Source organism: Ambystoma mexicanum, chromosome 5p (assembly GCF_040938575.1).
Source record: "Ambystoma mexicanum isolate Mex_15411 chromosome 5p, UKY_AmexF1_1, whole genome shotgun sequence".
Taxonomy (NCBI): Eukaryota; Metazoa; Chordata; class Amphibia; order Caudata; family Ambystomatidae; genus Ambystoma; species Ambystoma mexicanum.
In genome coordinates, this window is record NC_090930.1 from 57,782,486 (window position 1) to 57,799,623 (window position 17,138).

Sequence of the window (17,138 nt, forward strand, 5' to 3'; positions counted from 1 at the left end):
CTTGCCTGGTTGCACCTTGAAACACATTGTGTATAGGCACATGATAAATAACATATCAATCAATCATTACCTTGGGCCTCATTACGAGTTCGGCGGTAGCCATGCCGCTATTGGCGGCATGGCTGCCGCCGAAATCGCGTCCGGGTCCTCGAAGTCGGAAGGCCCGGTAATTCCTCCCTCCGAGGACCCAGACACGGTCCTTCCCCATTCCCATTTCAGCCCCCAGAGGGCTGAATGGGAATGGGAGAGGGAGCAAACAACGGGCCATTACGAGATGGCCCGTTTTTTGCTCCCTGTTCCGCTCGCGGGACCCGCTCTGCACGTCTGGTGAGACCAGAGGTGCAGAGCGGGTCCCGGGAGGGGAACTCGGAATCGGGCGGTATGGGGTTGACGGCACCGGCACCTTTACCGGTGCTGTTAACCCTGTACCGCCCGACTCGTAATGAGGCCCCTTATGTGTTATAAGTATTAAACTATTTCTTGGTAAGCCTAGGTCTCATTCCAAAAAAGCAAAGACACTCAGAAATATTCCAATATCAGAGAATTGTAAAGATGCAAACTTTGTGGCGCTCTACAAGTCTTGATTCAAGTTTTAGGGCAGATGCCAGGGTGGCTTCAGCATACCTTGGGAAAAATAGTTCTTCTTCTAGTACACTAATAGGTTTTGCATCATCTATCCCTCAGGCAAGGCCCCAAGAGCATTACACTCCTTAGCCACTCCTGTATGTAATATCCCAGCAGTGCCAGCCATGACCAGAAATTAACAGTCCTAGGCCCTCATTACGACCCTGGCGTTGGACCATGGGCCTTTTTTTCATAGGCTACTGCAATATCACCAACCTCACCCATCTACCCAATGCCATGGTAGAGGGTTTCTTGCCATTGTGTTCTGGTCCAAAGAAAGAAATGCTGACCATAAAAGAATGAATCGCAATAGCACTTACAACATCCAGAAGGTAAACCTTATCCCCAACACAATCTATTTAGGGAAAAGAGGGTTGGAAATGAGGGGAAGGTGAAGCCTGGTTCAAGTCAGAGAGGATCTTACAATGGGAGGAGAGAAAAGGTTTGAGAACCAAGCATAGAAGGGCATTTCTGACAACCAAAGCACCCAATTTTACCTGGTGTCTGGGTGAGGATATGGCTATTAAGAACGATACTTTTCCAGCACGGGATTTATCATAGATACGCGTGCTCTGAATAATTTCCTGTCACCAGGCTAGAATCCTTGGAATTAGAAAAACAATACCACAATACGGTTCCATGTGATTATGTTGCCATGGCAATGTCGCCAGGTAGGTTACATTTATTTCCTGACCCCTTAAAATTCTTTCCCCAAATATATTATTACCTCCGATCCATTTATGTATTTTGGTTGTTTTATCTGTAATTGAATTATTGTTTTAATTATTATGGAATGTTTAAAGGTTGATGTTACTTTAACCATAAATAAATATAAAAATGTCTTTAGAAAAACCATTTAAACAATGTCAAAAGATTTAATATGCAGCCTGTCACCCTCATGTAGTCCTTTTGACTCTGACCAGTTAGGGCTAGCACTTTAAGACCATCTCTAGATTTTAACCACACGTCAACTGCATGGGAGTCCTCTGTGTTTTCTCCCACTTTTTTGAGTGGGAATATTGTCATTTTCAACAATGTTTTACAGAGAAACCTTTCAACTCCTAACCCCATATTTTACTGAGGGTGCTGAATGTTTTTTCTGTCATTTTACATCAAGTGAAGCCTCGTCTTACACCTCAAGATCCATCCAAAGCTGGCAAATCACTTTTCAAGGAATGTGAAATAGTCCACAAAAAGAAAGCTTTCCTCAAGGACATCCACGAGTATTGCAAATACTGCCTGCACTCTGGCCACATCCCTAATGACTGCAGAATCTGCAAAAAGTCTTCTCATAAGACACACGGGATAGGGATGGAGAAACTTGCATCTTTTCTTGAGTGCGAGGGACATTCATCAGGTGAAATTGCTGAGGGCCAAAACCCATCCCTTCCGAGAAATTGACCCATTCAGAAGACATGGCCTCACAGAAGAAAAAGGCAAAAGGCTGTAAACTGGCCAGAACCCTATGGATGCCTTTAAGTCCTCTCTTTCAATGGATCGCATTCTTCCGCAGATTCCTCATTAGATAGATATCCCTTCCAGCGTCAGCTGCTCGGAAACCTTCGGCGTAGTATGACTCAATATCGACCGTCTGTTAGGAAAGATTCTCTTTACTGCACCTTTCCTTCTATCTTTATGGAACGCCTAAACGTGTTGCTTTTATTTTTGAATCTGACCTGTACTTTTTACACTGCAATGAAGCCTTAAGCTTCACTGCAGTGGCTTTTGCTCAGGCTGTCAGTACAGGGAAACATTGTTTCCCTTAGTCGTGTTACTGTGTTACTACTTTTGGTTACTTTTGTATCACTTGTGGTAACTTTGTATCATTGTACAGTGCAGTTTACACGGCAGTACAATGTGGTACATTTATGTTTTGCCCTAAACTAACACTCAGAGGAATTTTTGGTTACTCTAGGTGTGCTAAAAGGATAAGCTGGTGACAGCAGTGACTTTTTCCCACTTTTTGGTAATTTTTGTTTTAGCCTTACTGCGTTTACCGCATTTGACTACCAACTGTGGCTACTGGTCAAACATGGCTGTGCCATGAGATTTTACGCCTGTTCTTTTGCTATTTTGTTCTTTTGCTATTTTGTTCTTTAGCCTTCTTCCTGGCCTGAGAGGCCTTAGCCTAGACCGCCTTTCACTGGTACCTAAATTGGTTTGGCTACAACTTCTCAGAGTTGTTCCTGTCACAAGTATACTAATAGATTTGTTATTTATGTATGGAAATAACAATACATGTGTTCATTAATATTCATTAATATTGTATTCAGTATTTTTTGATTTGGTATAATCACTGGATACCGTACTCGAGGTGTTGCTGGCTGCACGCAAACTGTCTAGAAGATCTCTATACGCGTGCAGGTGGAGACGATTTGAGGCGTGGTGCAGGGAACGCGAGATCGATCCCATCTCTTGTCCCACCACTACAGTAATGAATTTCCCTCTGTCACTGGCCTCAGCAGGCCTTCATATTACCACAGTCAAAGGATATTTGGCGGCCTTTTCTGTGTTCAAAAGGTTCCCGGATCAAGGTTCTTTCTTTACGATACTGGTTATGGCCCAATTCCTGAAGCACCTTTTGAATACGTTTCCATCAACTCTTTTTGTTGTCCTGGACTGGGACTTAAATCTGGTTCTGATATTTTTGATGGTGCCTCCGTTTGAGACAATGCATTTCTGTTCCTTGAGACTGTTGACCTTGAAAATAGTTTTTTGGTTGCATTCACGTCAGCCAGGAGGGTTAGTGGGTTGCAGGCATTGTGCTGCAAACCCCCATTCCTGTGTTTTTTTCGGGAAAGGTTTCCCTTAAGGTCAGACCTGGATTTCTCCCGTAAGTGGTTTCTGAGTGCTGCCTCTCTTAGTCCATAGATTTAACAGTCTTCTACTCTCCACTGCACCCCTCTAAAGAGGAGGAATGGTTCCATTGTTTAGATCCTAACAGAGCCTTTAGTTTTTATGTCGCTTGGACATCAGAGTTCCGAAAATCTGACCAGCTGTTCATAGCCCATTCTCTGTCTCCCAAGGGTCTATCCGTAAAAAAACAGACTCTTTCGTGATGGATTATCCATTGCATCGCGGAGTGCTTTCAAACTGCTGGTAAAGCGCTTTCTTTCGGAAACAGGGCACTCTCCACAAGAGGAGTCTCGCTTCTATGGCCTTACAGAAGGGAGTCCCCTTTATGGACATTTGTCATGCTGCCACATGGTCATCCTTGCACACATTTACCAGGCACTATTGTCTGGACGTTGCCCGTTGCATGTTTTGGTAGGGCAGTGCTGCAAAATGTGCTACTATGACACTTTCTGCCCAGCTCCGGCATCCTAACTGGTTGGGGAGTCTATCAGATGAGGAATCTGCGGGAGAAAAGCAATCCATTGAAGGAGAAATTACTTAACATAATGATCTTTCTATGGATTCTTCTTGCGCAGATTACTCATCGCCCCACCCATCCATCCACGCTCAGAAAGTTATTATGGTTTTGCACTTCTGTCCAAGCGAAGGAACACCTGGTGATGGCTCTGAAGTGATTGCTTTTTTAAAATTTCTTTCCATTTACTAATTTGATGGGCTTTCGCCCCAATGGGATGTTTTGCAGTGTTCAGTTTTTTACAGGCTGATTAGCCTTGCCTTCCATCGTTTTTCCTCTGCAGTGTTCAAGCACGGGAAAAACGGGGGAACTGAAGTATGGGGTGTATCAACGTGGTATATATACGACATCGGACGTCACGTCCGGAGTCGACGGCGATCGAGCACCGAGCAAGATGGATCGAGGTCCACTACGGCCCCTGTTGAACACGTTTCCAAGCAGCAGAGCTGGATGAGGATTTCTATCAGATGAGTAATCTGTGGGAGAAGAATCCATAGAAAGATCATTACGGTAAGTAATTTCTCCATTTCGCACATATGTCTGTGATAAGAGGGTTGTATGCTTGAATCGCTGAGAACATAATACACAATATGCTTGGTGTTCATTTAATTTTTCACACTCTCAAATTAAAGTGTTCAAAACCATGAAACATATTTACTCCTTTGGGCAGACTAGGGATTTGCATATGGTGATCAAATCACTGTGACATGTTTAATTACCGCGGGTTCCAGCTGTTTACGCAGATGACGTTTCCTTTCTACATAAGGGGGGCCTGCCTGCGATCAGGAGTCTCCAGAATTTTACAAGAGGAGGGGGCTCGGTCTCAGGATAAGTATGCCTGGATTTTTGGGGTGTGGGACTGTGCACATGGCCAGTCCCAATACACACAAATCCTCAGTGAATCGAGTGTATATAGGATCTATGATTTATCACTTTTTCTTCATATGTAAACGTAATGCTTTTCTCCCAACATGGTATTATTCTAATTCAGTACAGAACTATGTTGATTATACTCATTTCCTTCATACAGGAGGAATACCCTGAGGTGGAGACTCTTTGGCTGATGACCCGAGCCTGGAACACAGGCATATTCCTCTACAGTGTTGAGAAGTATGCCGATGCAGAGCGTTGGTGTGGCCTAGGAATGCGCTGCCTCAGTCATCTCGGATCCCTCAAGGGCAGCTATGAGGCCCAGGTGAGAGCAAATGGGAAAAGGTTGTGTCTTTTGTCGTAATGTAGGGAGACGCAAGCAAAGTACTGTGTCAAAGTTCCATGCATGGGGTTATTGGATGGCACTGGGGTGAACGTGGGATCCAGGGTTTGCCCTTCCGCTCCGTGATGCAGGACCTGGAGGGTGTATATGGAGGCTCCTTAGTCCATGCCTAGCCTCGCGTGTTTTCCCCACCATGATGTTTCATCTATCCTGTGCATCAAAGATACAGGTCATCTTGTGGGCAGGATAGGAAGTGGGCAACTAAAGATCACACAGTCTGTGGACGAGCATCATGGGCATTAGTTTACCCAATAAAGAGGTTTGGTTTACTGAAAGGCAACTGTCTGTGTGTGCCACTCACTAGCAGTCATGTTCAGGGATAAAAGAGAAGTAGGTCTGACGGGTAGATTGGGAATCAGGAGTTCGGAGAGCAGAGTGTGGCGGTTCAGTGAGGAGCTAATGAGGAGAGAGGGTGAAGCAAAAGTGGAGCAGGAAAAGAGGAGAGCCGTTGCGCAAGAGAGAGGAGTGATGGTGGGGAGAACAGCAGCAGTGGGAGAACAAGGAGTGGAAGTTGACAGAAGAACTGAGGTGGGAAAAAAAGGAGCAGACATGGAGAGAAGAGAGGAGATGGCAGAAAGAGGAGCTCAGGTGTGAAGAGGAGTGTAGGTGGGAGAGACACAACTACTAGTAGGGGGAGAAAAGAGTGATGGTTGAAGATGTGAGGAGGTGGTAGAAAACAGTGCAGAGGTTAAAAGAAGAATGAAGGTGGATGAGGAACAGTTGAGGTAGAACAGTGAGAGACAAAGGTGGACGGGGAAAGAGAGCAAGAGGAGAGATGTGCAAAATGAAAGTTAGGAAAAAAGTTAAGGAGAACCCCTTTTTTAGAGGAAAAAAGAGAGAGGTACACCACAAAGGAGGTTGAGGAGGAGAATGACGGGTAGAAGGGTGAACCACTACAGAGAAGAATAAAAAGGGAAAGGGAAAAGCAGAGCAAGATAGAGGAAGGGGCGGAGGAAAGTAAGCAAGTAAATGAGAGAACGTAAGAGATAGAAAATAGAGAAAGGTGGGGAAGGAGCAGAAGAAAGTAAATCAATACATGAGAAACCAGTGGAGAAAGGTGGAGCGTTGTGGTGAAAAAGCAAGCTGCATGGCCAAACGACTGGGAGGCCAGAGAGTAGGGATAAGAATACATACATATAAAAATGCTGGGAGAGAACAGACAGAGATAAGGATGAGATAGAAGAAGGAAGGACAGGAGAAATAAAGAGAGGAGAGAAGGATGGAAAGGTTGAAGGGGAATAAAAAGACCCCAGAACGTAGACCGTGCTCAGAATCCTCTAGAGTGCGGCCAGTTTGCAGCTGAAGGACTGGAAGAACAAGCAGCTGAGCTCACACTGCAATAAGGTAGAAGAATCCTGGGGTTCAAAAGCAGCAAACAAGCGTGACCCTTGATCTCCCTGCCCAAGGCATCAGGGATGGTTGTGTCAGGTACTCTACATGTCCATGCAGACCCACCTGACATCCTGACAATTCTAGCCCAAGAGAAGAAAGACTCTCCAAAGTTCCAAGACAAAAGTGTGGGCGATTCAAATACCTAGAGACTGTGAGGGTCACATTCCTAAGAAAAAGCTGCATGCATTCCAGAACCCCACATTGTAGGCTCAGTCAATACTTTTTTTTTTAAACTTTATTTTGGTTTGCAAGCCACATCGCAGTCGCTTCAACCCTCCAATAATGCATTTTATATACAACAAAAAATATTGTTTTCCTCTCAACCATTCCTATTTTACAGCATGACATTCTGATTTTAACAATATTACAAAACAAAAAATCTTTTAACACATTGGACTTTCGCTGTAAGATGTAAGAGTCTCCTCATGTGATTCAATCGTTCTCCGACTCCTCTGAGTGTGAAGACGTAGTTTCAAGGTAAGATCTTAATGGTGCCCAGATGTCTTTGGGTCTACATGGTAAAGGGACCAGCCCTATGTAATTTTCTTCACACTCGTTGGCATATGATAATGTAGCAAGGAATTGTTCCGTACACGGGGCGTGGTTACCTTTCCATTTTTGCAAAATACATTTCTTGGCCACTATGCATGCTATGTTGAACAGTCTCCTGGTTTTTTCTGGGACTTTGCCTATGTCGCCAAATAAGTATTTTTGGGGATTGAGTTGTGCAGGGATTTGTGTAATGTCTTCCAAAATATTTGCTACATCACGCCAGAATCTAGCTATCATAGGGCAGGCCCAATACATATGGTATGCGTCTGCATGGGGATCATTGCATTTGGGACAATTTGTAGTTATGGACTCATAGAATTTTGCCATTTTCACTGGGGTGTAGTGGAGCTTATTCAGGATTTTAAACTGTATGAGTCTGAAACCTGCATTCAGGGAGACGTTCTTTGTGAGGAGACAGTATCTTGTCCATTTCCCCTCATCTATTGTTGTGTCCATGTCCTCCTCCCATGAGGCCCTTATGTTGTTGGTTGATTTCGTGTGGGTTTGGACTATGTTGTATAATATGGAGACACCCATGCCTGTATGTGTGTGTAGTGCTTGATAACAGGGATGTTCGGGCGGTTCTGTTGGGAAGGAAGGCCATCGTTTTTTAAATGATGCCTTCATGCGATGATATTGTAAAGTGACATGTTGGCCTCGCCCCACTGTGCCTGCAAAATCTTCCAGAGTGACAAATCTTCCGTTTGGGAACCTGGCCTTCATAGTGATGTCATAGTTCGGTATCCAAGCCTTCTGTATACCGGTGTCATAGGTAGGGGCAATGCCCGGGAAATTCCACAGTGGAGTGTGTGAGTCATAGGGAGTTTCGATGTGGAGACGCTTACTGATTGCAGCCCACGCTGCGATTGTGCAGGATGCTGGGTCGTATTTGCAGTCATCTTTATGTGATTTCACAAAGACTATGGATCTTAATTCCGTAGGGCGGACTGAGTGTCGTTCAATGGGCACATGTGGTGCTTCTTCTGAGGGGTTCTGCCAGTATTTGGCGTATTGTGCCTGTGACACATGGAAATATAGTTCAAAGTCAGGTGCAGCAAAACCCCCCATATTGTAGGGTTCTACCAATGTGTCCCATTTAAGCCTGCTGGCACCCCCGTTCCATATGAAGGTGGTTGCAATGGAACGTAGGTTTTCAAATAAGGGCTTTCCTGGCCAGATGGGGACGTTATTGAAAATGTATAGGAGTTTGGGAAGGACTACCATTTTAGTACCGCTATACGGCCAGCTAGTGATATGGAGCGTCTAGTCCAAATCTGGAGTTTAGTATGGATCATATGCAGTGTGGCCTCATAGTTGTCTATGTATAATGACGATTTGTCCCTAGATACAAGGATCCCCAGGTATCTGATGTGGTCCGGGGACCACCTCAGACCATGAGTGTGTGAGGGACAAACCGTGGCCTGTGTCAGCGGGAACATTTCAGATTTGGCTGTATTGATTTTGTATCCAGAATGCAGCGTGAAGTCTTTTATCACTGCTAGTGTAGGCTCTAGATTCCTTTCTGGCTGTCGAACATATAACAATGCATCGTCGGCGTACAGTGAAATGGACTGATATATGCCTGCCAACTTAATGCCCCTCATTTGTTGTTCCTTTCTAGTTGCGGCTGCCATTGGCTCGATGGTGAGGGCGAAAAGGATGGGGGAGAAGGGACAGCCCTGTCTGGTGCCTCTATGTAGGGTGAGATGATTGGAGAGGGTACGATTTGTTAGGACCCTGGCTTTGGGAGAGGTGTAGAGTAGTCTTACGCACTGTGTGAAATATGGGTCGAAGCCAGATTTGTTGAGGACCTCAAACATGTAGCCCCAAGAGACGAATCAAATGCTTTCTCAGCGTCCAGCGAAATTACCACTGCTTGTGCTTCCGGTTTGATCTGTGCCATGATGCTAAATAATCTACGCAAGTTTAGGGCCGTGGACCTCGTTGGGATGAAGCCACATTGATCGGGGTGAATTAGCGTAGTCAGTTTAGGGAGTAATCTATTGGCGAGTACTTTTGCCTATATCTTTGCGTCCGTGTTAATTAAAGAAAGAGGGCGATACGACGAGCGCTCATGGGCAGGGCGTCTAGGCTTCAGTAGAACTGTAATGACTGCATCTGTAATTGAATCTGGGAGGGAGCCGAAGCTCAAGGCTTCCTCCCATACATGGGTAAGTACCGGGGATAGTATGGCGATGTATGCCTTATACAGGTCAGCGCCTAGCCCATCAGGGCCAGGGGTTTTGCCCGCAGCCAGCGACTTAATCGCATCAGTGATCTCTTCCTTGGTTATTTCCTGTTCAAGGACACTATTGTCCTCTGGAGAGAGTCTAGGGAGTTCGATCTTGTCCAGATTTTCTTGTGTTCGTGTGTCATAGTATGCATATAGGTTGGTGTAGTATTTAGCAAATTCGGCATTAATTTCCTCCTCTGTATGTACGGGCTCACCTGAGTCAGTGAGGATGCTAGTGATGGGGGCATGGTTGCGTTCATTTCGTAATATACGTGCCAGGCAGTTCCCTGCTCTATTTCCTTCGCCGTATCTGCGTGCTCTGATTGGAGTAGACATGTATTGTAACTCCTGGGTTGCTAGATCATTGAATATTTGCAGTTGTGAATTGATGTCATCCAATACGTGCTTGTCGTGTGTCGTATATTAGTCCCACTCAAGCGTTCTGAGGAGTGTTTCGGTTTTGTCCAGGTTCGATCTAACATTCTTGAGGAGCCCAGTAGTTTTGGACATTAGGTTGCCCCTTACCCACACTTTAAACGTTTCCCATACTGTGGCCCAATTGCCCACTGATCCTACATTTAACTGAAAGAATTCTTCCATCTCGGTATGCAGAGATTCAACAACGTTAGGGTCTTTGAGGATGTTAGGGGGCATTCTCCAGCGCTGCGCTGGACGTTTGATGTTCTGGAAGGATATTTCGAGTGTGACCGGAGAATGGTCCGAGAGAGTGCGGGGAAGTATTTCACAGCACATCACAGAGCTCAGGAGGGCAAAGGACATGAACCAATAATCTATTCTGGATTCTGTATCATGTACCAATGAGTAGAAGGTATATTGTCGGTCTGTGGGGTGTGTTCCTCTCCACGCATCAGTGAGAGCCAGTTCTTGCAAGGCTTGGTGTATAATGGTGGCCGATTTAGTAAGGGTCCTTTGTCTGTTGGAGGACCTATCTAAAAGCACATCAAGGATCGTGTTAAAGTCTCCACCCCACAGAACCCATGCGTCGGAGGTTGGGCCTATTGTGTCAAGAAGGTGGACATAAAATTAGGGGTCATCTGTATTCGGCCCATAGGAGTTGATCAGCACTAATTTTTCACCTGCCGCCGTGCCCCGTACTACCACATATCTACCCAGGGGGTCAGTGTTGCTTTTTTCATGGGCAAATCCCAGAGAGGGATGAATCAATGTTAGGACTCCCCTGTTCTGTGTTGAGTATTCAGTGTAATACCTGGAGTTTCCCCTTTGTTTCAAGACATTCACATTATTCCACCGTAAAGCTTGGGTTTCATGAAGCATTACTATGTGTGGGCGATGCCTGTATGCCTCCACTTTGCTGGATTTTGCTCTATTGTTCAGACCCGGATATTCCAAGTTAACAGTTTAATCTTCAACCCACTGGGTGTGTGTGTCCTCTGAGCCATTTCAGCAGTTTCCGGTCAATTCCGAGAGGGAAGAGTGTCACAACGGGAGGAGCAGCGCGTGAGAATGTGACTGCATTTTTGACAATAAACATAACCGTAAACATTTCCTCAAGTTGCCCAACTGGGGCTCTTAACATAAATGGCCATCTTAATGGCTGGTTAAACAATCCCAAATTCCCTGTACCCACCCCCACCCACACCATCTGGCCATCTGGCCCAACTTGATGATGAGTCCCATTTACAACACTGTGGGTTCACTCGTGGAGGGGGACGAGTGCTGCAACACCGCTTCCGTAGCCGAGCGCATCTCATCTGGCTTACTTAAGTATTTGAAAAACTGTGCAATCCCTTTCTGCTGTTTGTAAAGGATGAAGTCTGACGAAATCGCAAAGGAGATTAGGTGCTGTGGTCAGTCGCCGTGCTGTGGAGGGATCTATATTGGTTGCTGTAGGGGATTTGGCTCAAGTTCGTTTCCTCTGGGCGGAAGGGGGATGGCGGATTCCACATATGCTAATGCCGCCGCCGGAGATTCAAAGAGGTGCGCTCGTCCGCCATGTTGAATGCGTAGTTTTCTGGGAACAGAAGGGCGTACGGCACCTGTCTCGCCCGCAGCTGGTGCTTGATGGATTCATAGGAACGTCTCTGTGTTTGAACTCCTGCTGAGAAGTCAGGATAGATGTGTATGTTGTCGTTGCCGTGTCTCAGAGGGCCCTTTTCTCTCGCCAGTTTCAGGGCAGCGTCTCTATCTCTGTAATTCAATAGCTTCACAATTATAGTACGGGGAGGAGCCCCAGGTTTGGGTGGTGGGGCAATCGAGTGATGCGCCCGTTCTACCAGGAACTGAGGGGAGAATGATTCAGTACCTAGAAGTGACTTCAGGAGGGTTTTAATTTGGGTTTCCATCGGACCTTTGCAAAAGGACTCCAAATGGCCTACGATGCGTACATTATTCCTTCTAGACCTTGACTCCAAATCGTCACACTTTTCACATTGTTTGCTCATTTCACCTTTCAGGAGAGTAATGTCATGAGTGTTTTGGTGAGTCTAGTTTGACGTTAATTGCCAGGAACCCAGATTTGGACCGTAGTTAGGAGTTGGTTAAACTTGAAGTCTTCTGTAGTCAGGGGGTCATCCGCTGATGCTGGATTCGAGCTCTCCGATGTTGTTTGTGAGTTCGTGAAGGAGTCCATCGGTCCGGTCTTCCTGCTTTTAGCCACGTTCTTCCTGGGCATCGTACGGATGTCCCCTTGATTGTTTCGCTTGCGGTGAGGGAAGTGGACAACCGCTAGTAGTAGGGTGCAATGTGGGCCTCGTACAGGGTCGAGCGCACACTGTCTGCTATGTAGGTTGGTCTCTGCGACAGCCGGAGTAGTCCGCTGGCTCTGGTATAACACTCGTCTCACCACCACTATAGATAGCCCATTAGAGAAGTTTGGGCGGCTGAGTTGGATTTAACAGTGGGTACCCGTTTACATGTACTGGTCGGCAGTGATTATGTGTCCTCCCACGTGGCTGCGTATTATCAAGGTAGCGTTGATTAGGGTGTCGGAGTACTGTTTCTGCTGCCCGGGTTTAGGAACAAGCTGCTCTGCACCTGTGAGGACTGCCATGGGGAGACGGGTTGATTGGCCCAGGATACCCGACACCGGTGGGCTCCGTAGATGAAAGGGTGCCCCACCTCGGAACAGAGGGTAGCCAAGCAGGGTGGGAGGGTGTATGGTGGACTCCCAGGGTACCTCTGTGGCCTTACCGCCTCCCTTAATGATGACTTTGATCTAGCCAGGAGGGAGCTGTGTGGTCTTCTGTCCGCACATGTACAGGTAGGTCTATGAAATGGTTGAGTTAAAGCTGTAGTTGCAGCGTCCGGTGTGTCTGTGGGGGCTTAATTAGTGTTCATCGAAATGGACTGTGACCTCCCACGTGTGAGTATCCTGAGAGAGTTCCAGTATTGTGAGAGAAGGAGCTCAGCTTCAGTTGCTCAGGTTTAAGTATGGAGAAGAGGTGGTTCTATTTATATCTTAGGCAAGCACACTCTGGAGGCATCCGCTATGGGTGTTGGTCTTTGGCCCATTACGATTGTTGAACAGGTGGAGCGACTGGACCTGGAGGTCATTCACAGGGCTGCCACCAGATTTTCCTGATCTAGGTTGCGCTGGGTCAAGTTGTTCCGAGGGGGAGCTTGCGCAGACCTCCCTCCGCCCCCACCCTCGAGGAGTGACGGAATAGTGTTGTGCACTCAGGGGTCTGGTTGATTCGAGGCCTGAGGTAGGTTACGCTCACTTGGTGAGTGATTGATCACTTAGAGGTTGGCGCATGACAGCATGCCGGAGTCCCGTTGCACTAAACTCCTACGCAGATGTCAGGGAATAGATGAAACACACACTGCGTTACATCAAAGGTGTCCTTTTTACTTATTCACCCCTGCATTCCTGTCAGGCACGGGCCGCGCGTGTTGCGTGTGATACCGCTGGTGCCCCGCGTGATGTTACGCACGGCAGGCCCACGAGAGAAGAGCCAGGGCCGCCACGCTCCGTGCATAAGCGCCGGCAGCTATCCGATGGTGCCATCTGCTGGCGGTGGGGCCTCCGCACAGTCGCGCCGCTCCAGGCCCCCAGTGCTGGGCAGAGGGATCGAAGGCACTTAGGACACCATATGTGGGGAGGGGCAGGCGGCACAGTCCTACCGGGGAGGCCAATACCTCGTTGAACGTGCGGCTTCAGATGTCTCGTGGCTCCCGAGGAGGGGCGGGCTGCCTGTGCCATGATCATCCGCCCGCGCTGCCTGCAGGGCCCGTCCTGCCCCCAGCTGGGCCCACTCGCCTCTGGGAGCCGCGGCTCCCGCGCACCTCGCTCTGGAGTCGCGGAGCAGCCCGGAGCCTCCCGCCCGCTGTCCCGCTCCAGCAGGGGCACGCAGGGGCTGATTTTGCCCGCTTTTTCACTCGGCGGATGCTGGACAGATGCTGCGATCGATACCGCTGGTCTCGTAGCTCGGGGGAAGCCAGTTGAAGGATTTATTTTTAAAAGGATAGTGCGCCGGAGAGGAGGTCCACACTTATGCGGCCATCTTGTTGCGCAACAGCGCCCCCACCTCTAGGCTCAGTCAATTCTAATCCCTTGTTTTTCTGTAGTAGCCAGCTGAGATAGTAAAGCAATACTTTAGCTTTGAGTTGTTTGTTGATCCATTGGTAATGGCGGTACACGGGTCATATCTTAACCAGCTGAACTCCCATCTTGATATCCTGCAAGTATATGTACTGTATTCTCCACAGTATAATTATAATTGTTCATTGATAACACGCTTAATACCAACGAGTAGTTTCTAAGCACAAGATCAGGATTCAAACCTGTGTTGTGCTGCTTTGTCTTGATCCACTACAAACGGTTTGGCCGTGAGCTACACTTCTGACCCCATCTTTCAGTAACTTTCAATTTCCATCTGTAAATGAAGGTATCAGCTCTGGCAATATAACATTGAATCAAGAAAGGTTTCCCATGTAGACTATACATGCTATGTTGTCCTATTTCATACTTTTGAATCTTAATGTCTTGTTCAGCATCTGCCCATTTGGTTATGCTATTAGTCCAAGTACCCATTGAGAGAGGACCAAGACACTTGATCAATTTCAGTCCCTACATCAAAAACTTGGTAGTAGTTTTACTTTTCTAGTTTTTACCCGAAACTCGTGAGCAATCAGAACATCCCCCTGCATATGTTTAAACTAAACGGAGGCCCCCAGATATCAGGTAGCCATCACCAGCGTTGGGATTACTGTTTTTAAGCAGTGCTGGAGTCAGTTTATACAGTTGCTAGTTTTATTTATTATGTGCTGTACCGTGAGATAGCCAAATGTAGCCTCCAGATGCAAACAGAACACATTCTACCAGGGAGCAGGCAGCTTCTTCCATGTTAAGAGGCTCTCTGTTGGGACACTTTTTGGATGGCTACTAGGTAGACATTACTGGCTTGGTGTTGAAACCAATGATGGATCAAGATCTAGCAGAGCTGCTCTTCAGCAATTCCTGTATTAGTGGCTGTACCAAGTTCCCCTAAGACCTTTCTCCTACTGGGGTTTATCTTGCTGCAGAGTCGGTTTATGTGATAAACTGTGGGGAGAAGCATTCATTAAAAGAACTGATTGTGTGTAGCGGAGGGGCCTGGGCGAGCTGCCTGTACGGCGATAGGTCTGCATTCTACTGTATTTTTGCTAGTCACTCTCTCTGTCTTAGGTTCATGCACTCACAGCCTCCCGCCTCTGTTACTCTCCTCTGTCTTTCATCAAGTCGATGCTCATTTGTTCCAGTGGGCCTCATGCTTGACTTCGTCTGTAGCCCTTGAGCGGGCTGCCGCTAACCTCCTCAAAGTTCCACCACACGATCATTCCTCCTCTCACCTTATCCTGACAAAAAGTAGGCCTATGTTGTCTCACTGGCTTGCTGATGCTCTCTCTGCATCTCCAAGGGACGTCCCCTCTCCTGCATTTGCATTCTGCTTTTACTCCTAATTTCCATCTGCCTTTTCATCCTTCCTCCAACTTCTCCAGCTTCCTAAGCATCTTCTATTCGCCACCTCCTTCAAATCCTCCTGTACCACTTTTACTTTCTGGCTCTCTAACTTCTATGTACCTCCTGGCACCATGAGCTTTTCTGGTACTGCCTCCTTCATCCGCCTCTTCTTCAGGTCTTCCTCCTTCTGCACCACAAGCTCTTCCGTCACCCTTACTGCCTCCTGTATCACAAACTCCTTCTACCACTTCAGCTACTTCAGCACCATCAGCTCATCCTACATCACCACCTTCTCATGAACCTCTAGCCGCACCTGCATTACGAGATACACTGTTCCTCAAATCCCCCACACCCAAGTGCCTGCTGCTAGGTTTTTATAGATGTTTCATGCCTTCCCCTGGGCCAGGCGAAGGACCTGCAGCTAAATATAGAAATGATTTGTGTGTTGAGATTGGTTTCAGTGCCTGCACAGCTTTCTGTGAGATGTGTTGATGCTCGTTCTGTGCCCCTCCTTTCCCCGTGGGAAGAAGTCTTACAAATCCTTTCAAAGGTTGGCCCACCCGCTTGGTTTTTGCTGGCTTGCACATGTACAGTGGCCCGAGAGCATTGAGCTATGTTTCTGGTGCCTCCGAGTTCCATGGCTGCTTAGCAGTCAGTGAATACTGATGCTGTGATGGAATGGCAAAACTGTCCAGACTGACTTGGGGCTGGGTAAGCTATAAAGGCATCTCTCTAAGGCTCTACTACCATCGACCCCCCCTGAACTGTGCCCACAAATATGTCTTAATCAGATCCAGTGTCTGATTCTTTAAAGGGTCAGCTTTGATTTCTGGTGCCATATCGCTGTCCCCTACTCAAGGCACCCAGTGTAGTGGGAGAGACCAGGATATCCTCCCTAAAGTGCCCATGTGGGGTGGTTGGGCTGGGCACACACCGCTTAAGTGCCAAGCAAGGGACTTGGAGTATATTGAAAACAAAGTGTCAAAATCACAACTTCCCTATCTGCATTAGTTTAGTTGGGACCACTTTCAACTCATTCAATTTTATTTTGTTTTCCAGATGACTGGTCTCTACAGTGAGATCCTGGATCGGTTGGACCGGGCAAAAGGACTCCTGCCAAATGAAGAATAACAGTTCCTCGAGTAATGCCCAAGATACAGTGCAGGATCCATAGAACGGTCCCAGGTGCACACCCCTCATGGAGACGCGGACTAAAGGATTGTTAACGTGCTAGTCCTCCCTTCTCTTTGGTTTTAGATATTTATTAAAGGCGTAGCATGAAAAAAATAATCTTTATATTTAAGTTTTTCCAGTTTTGCAACCATTGTTTAAATCTTGTAAAATAAATCATCTTCCATGTCAATTTTTAGACGGAGTGTCCAGTGACAACGCCACTTTGTTATGAGCTCTGTTATGAATCTTTTTTTGCAGTTGTGATAATTAAAGAACATCAACCATCAACCAACCTGAGGGTTGAACTATGATTGCTTCTGCATGTCTCATTTCTTGCTCCATACACAGCTGGAGGCAGAACACGGTGAAAGGCTGGAAATTCCGAGGTCTTCTTAGAGGAACCTAGCATTTGTGCCCAAAGCTAGTAAGTAGCTAGTAGTAATTGCAGAAGTGTTGCTCTGCAAGATCGTAAAACTACAGAAGGCAACTGTCAGTATAACATTAGTGATACCACAAGCAATACACTGCACCATTTTAGTATTGTCACAGGCAATACTCTGGAATATGTTAATAGTACCACAGGAAGTACTTATCATGT

At 46.8% G+C, this 17,138-nt stretch overlaps 1 protein-coding gene across 1 annotated transcript in view; it reads left to right on the plus strand.

The window, feature by feature from the left end:
• The window catches only part of TEX11 (testis expressed 11), a 3,096,519-nt gene extending 3,079,668 nt beyond the window's left edge, over positions 1 to 16,851 (plus strand). The window contains exons 29-30 of the mRNA XM_069612434.1: positions 5,025 to 5,189; positions 16,427 to 16,851. Of these exons, the coding sequence (XP_069468535.1) occupies positions 5,025 to 5,189; positions 16,427 to 16,498 (237 nt within the window). The 3' untranslated portion in view covers positions 16,499 to 16,851. The remainder of the gene's footprint in view (positions 1 to 5,024; positions 5,190 to 16,426) is intronic.
• The last annotated feature ends 287 nt before the right edge of the window (positions 16,852 to 17,138 follow it).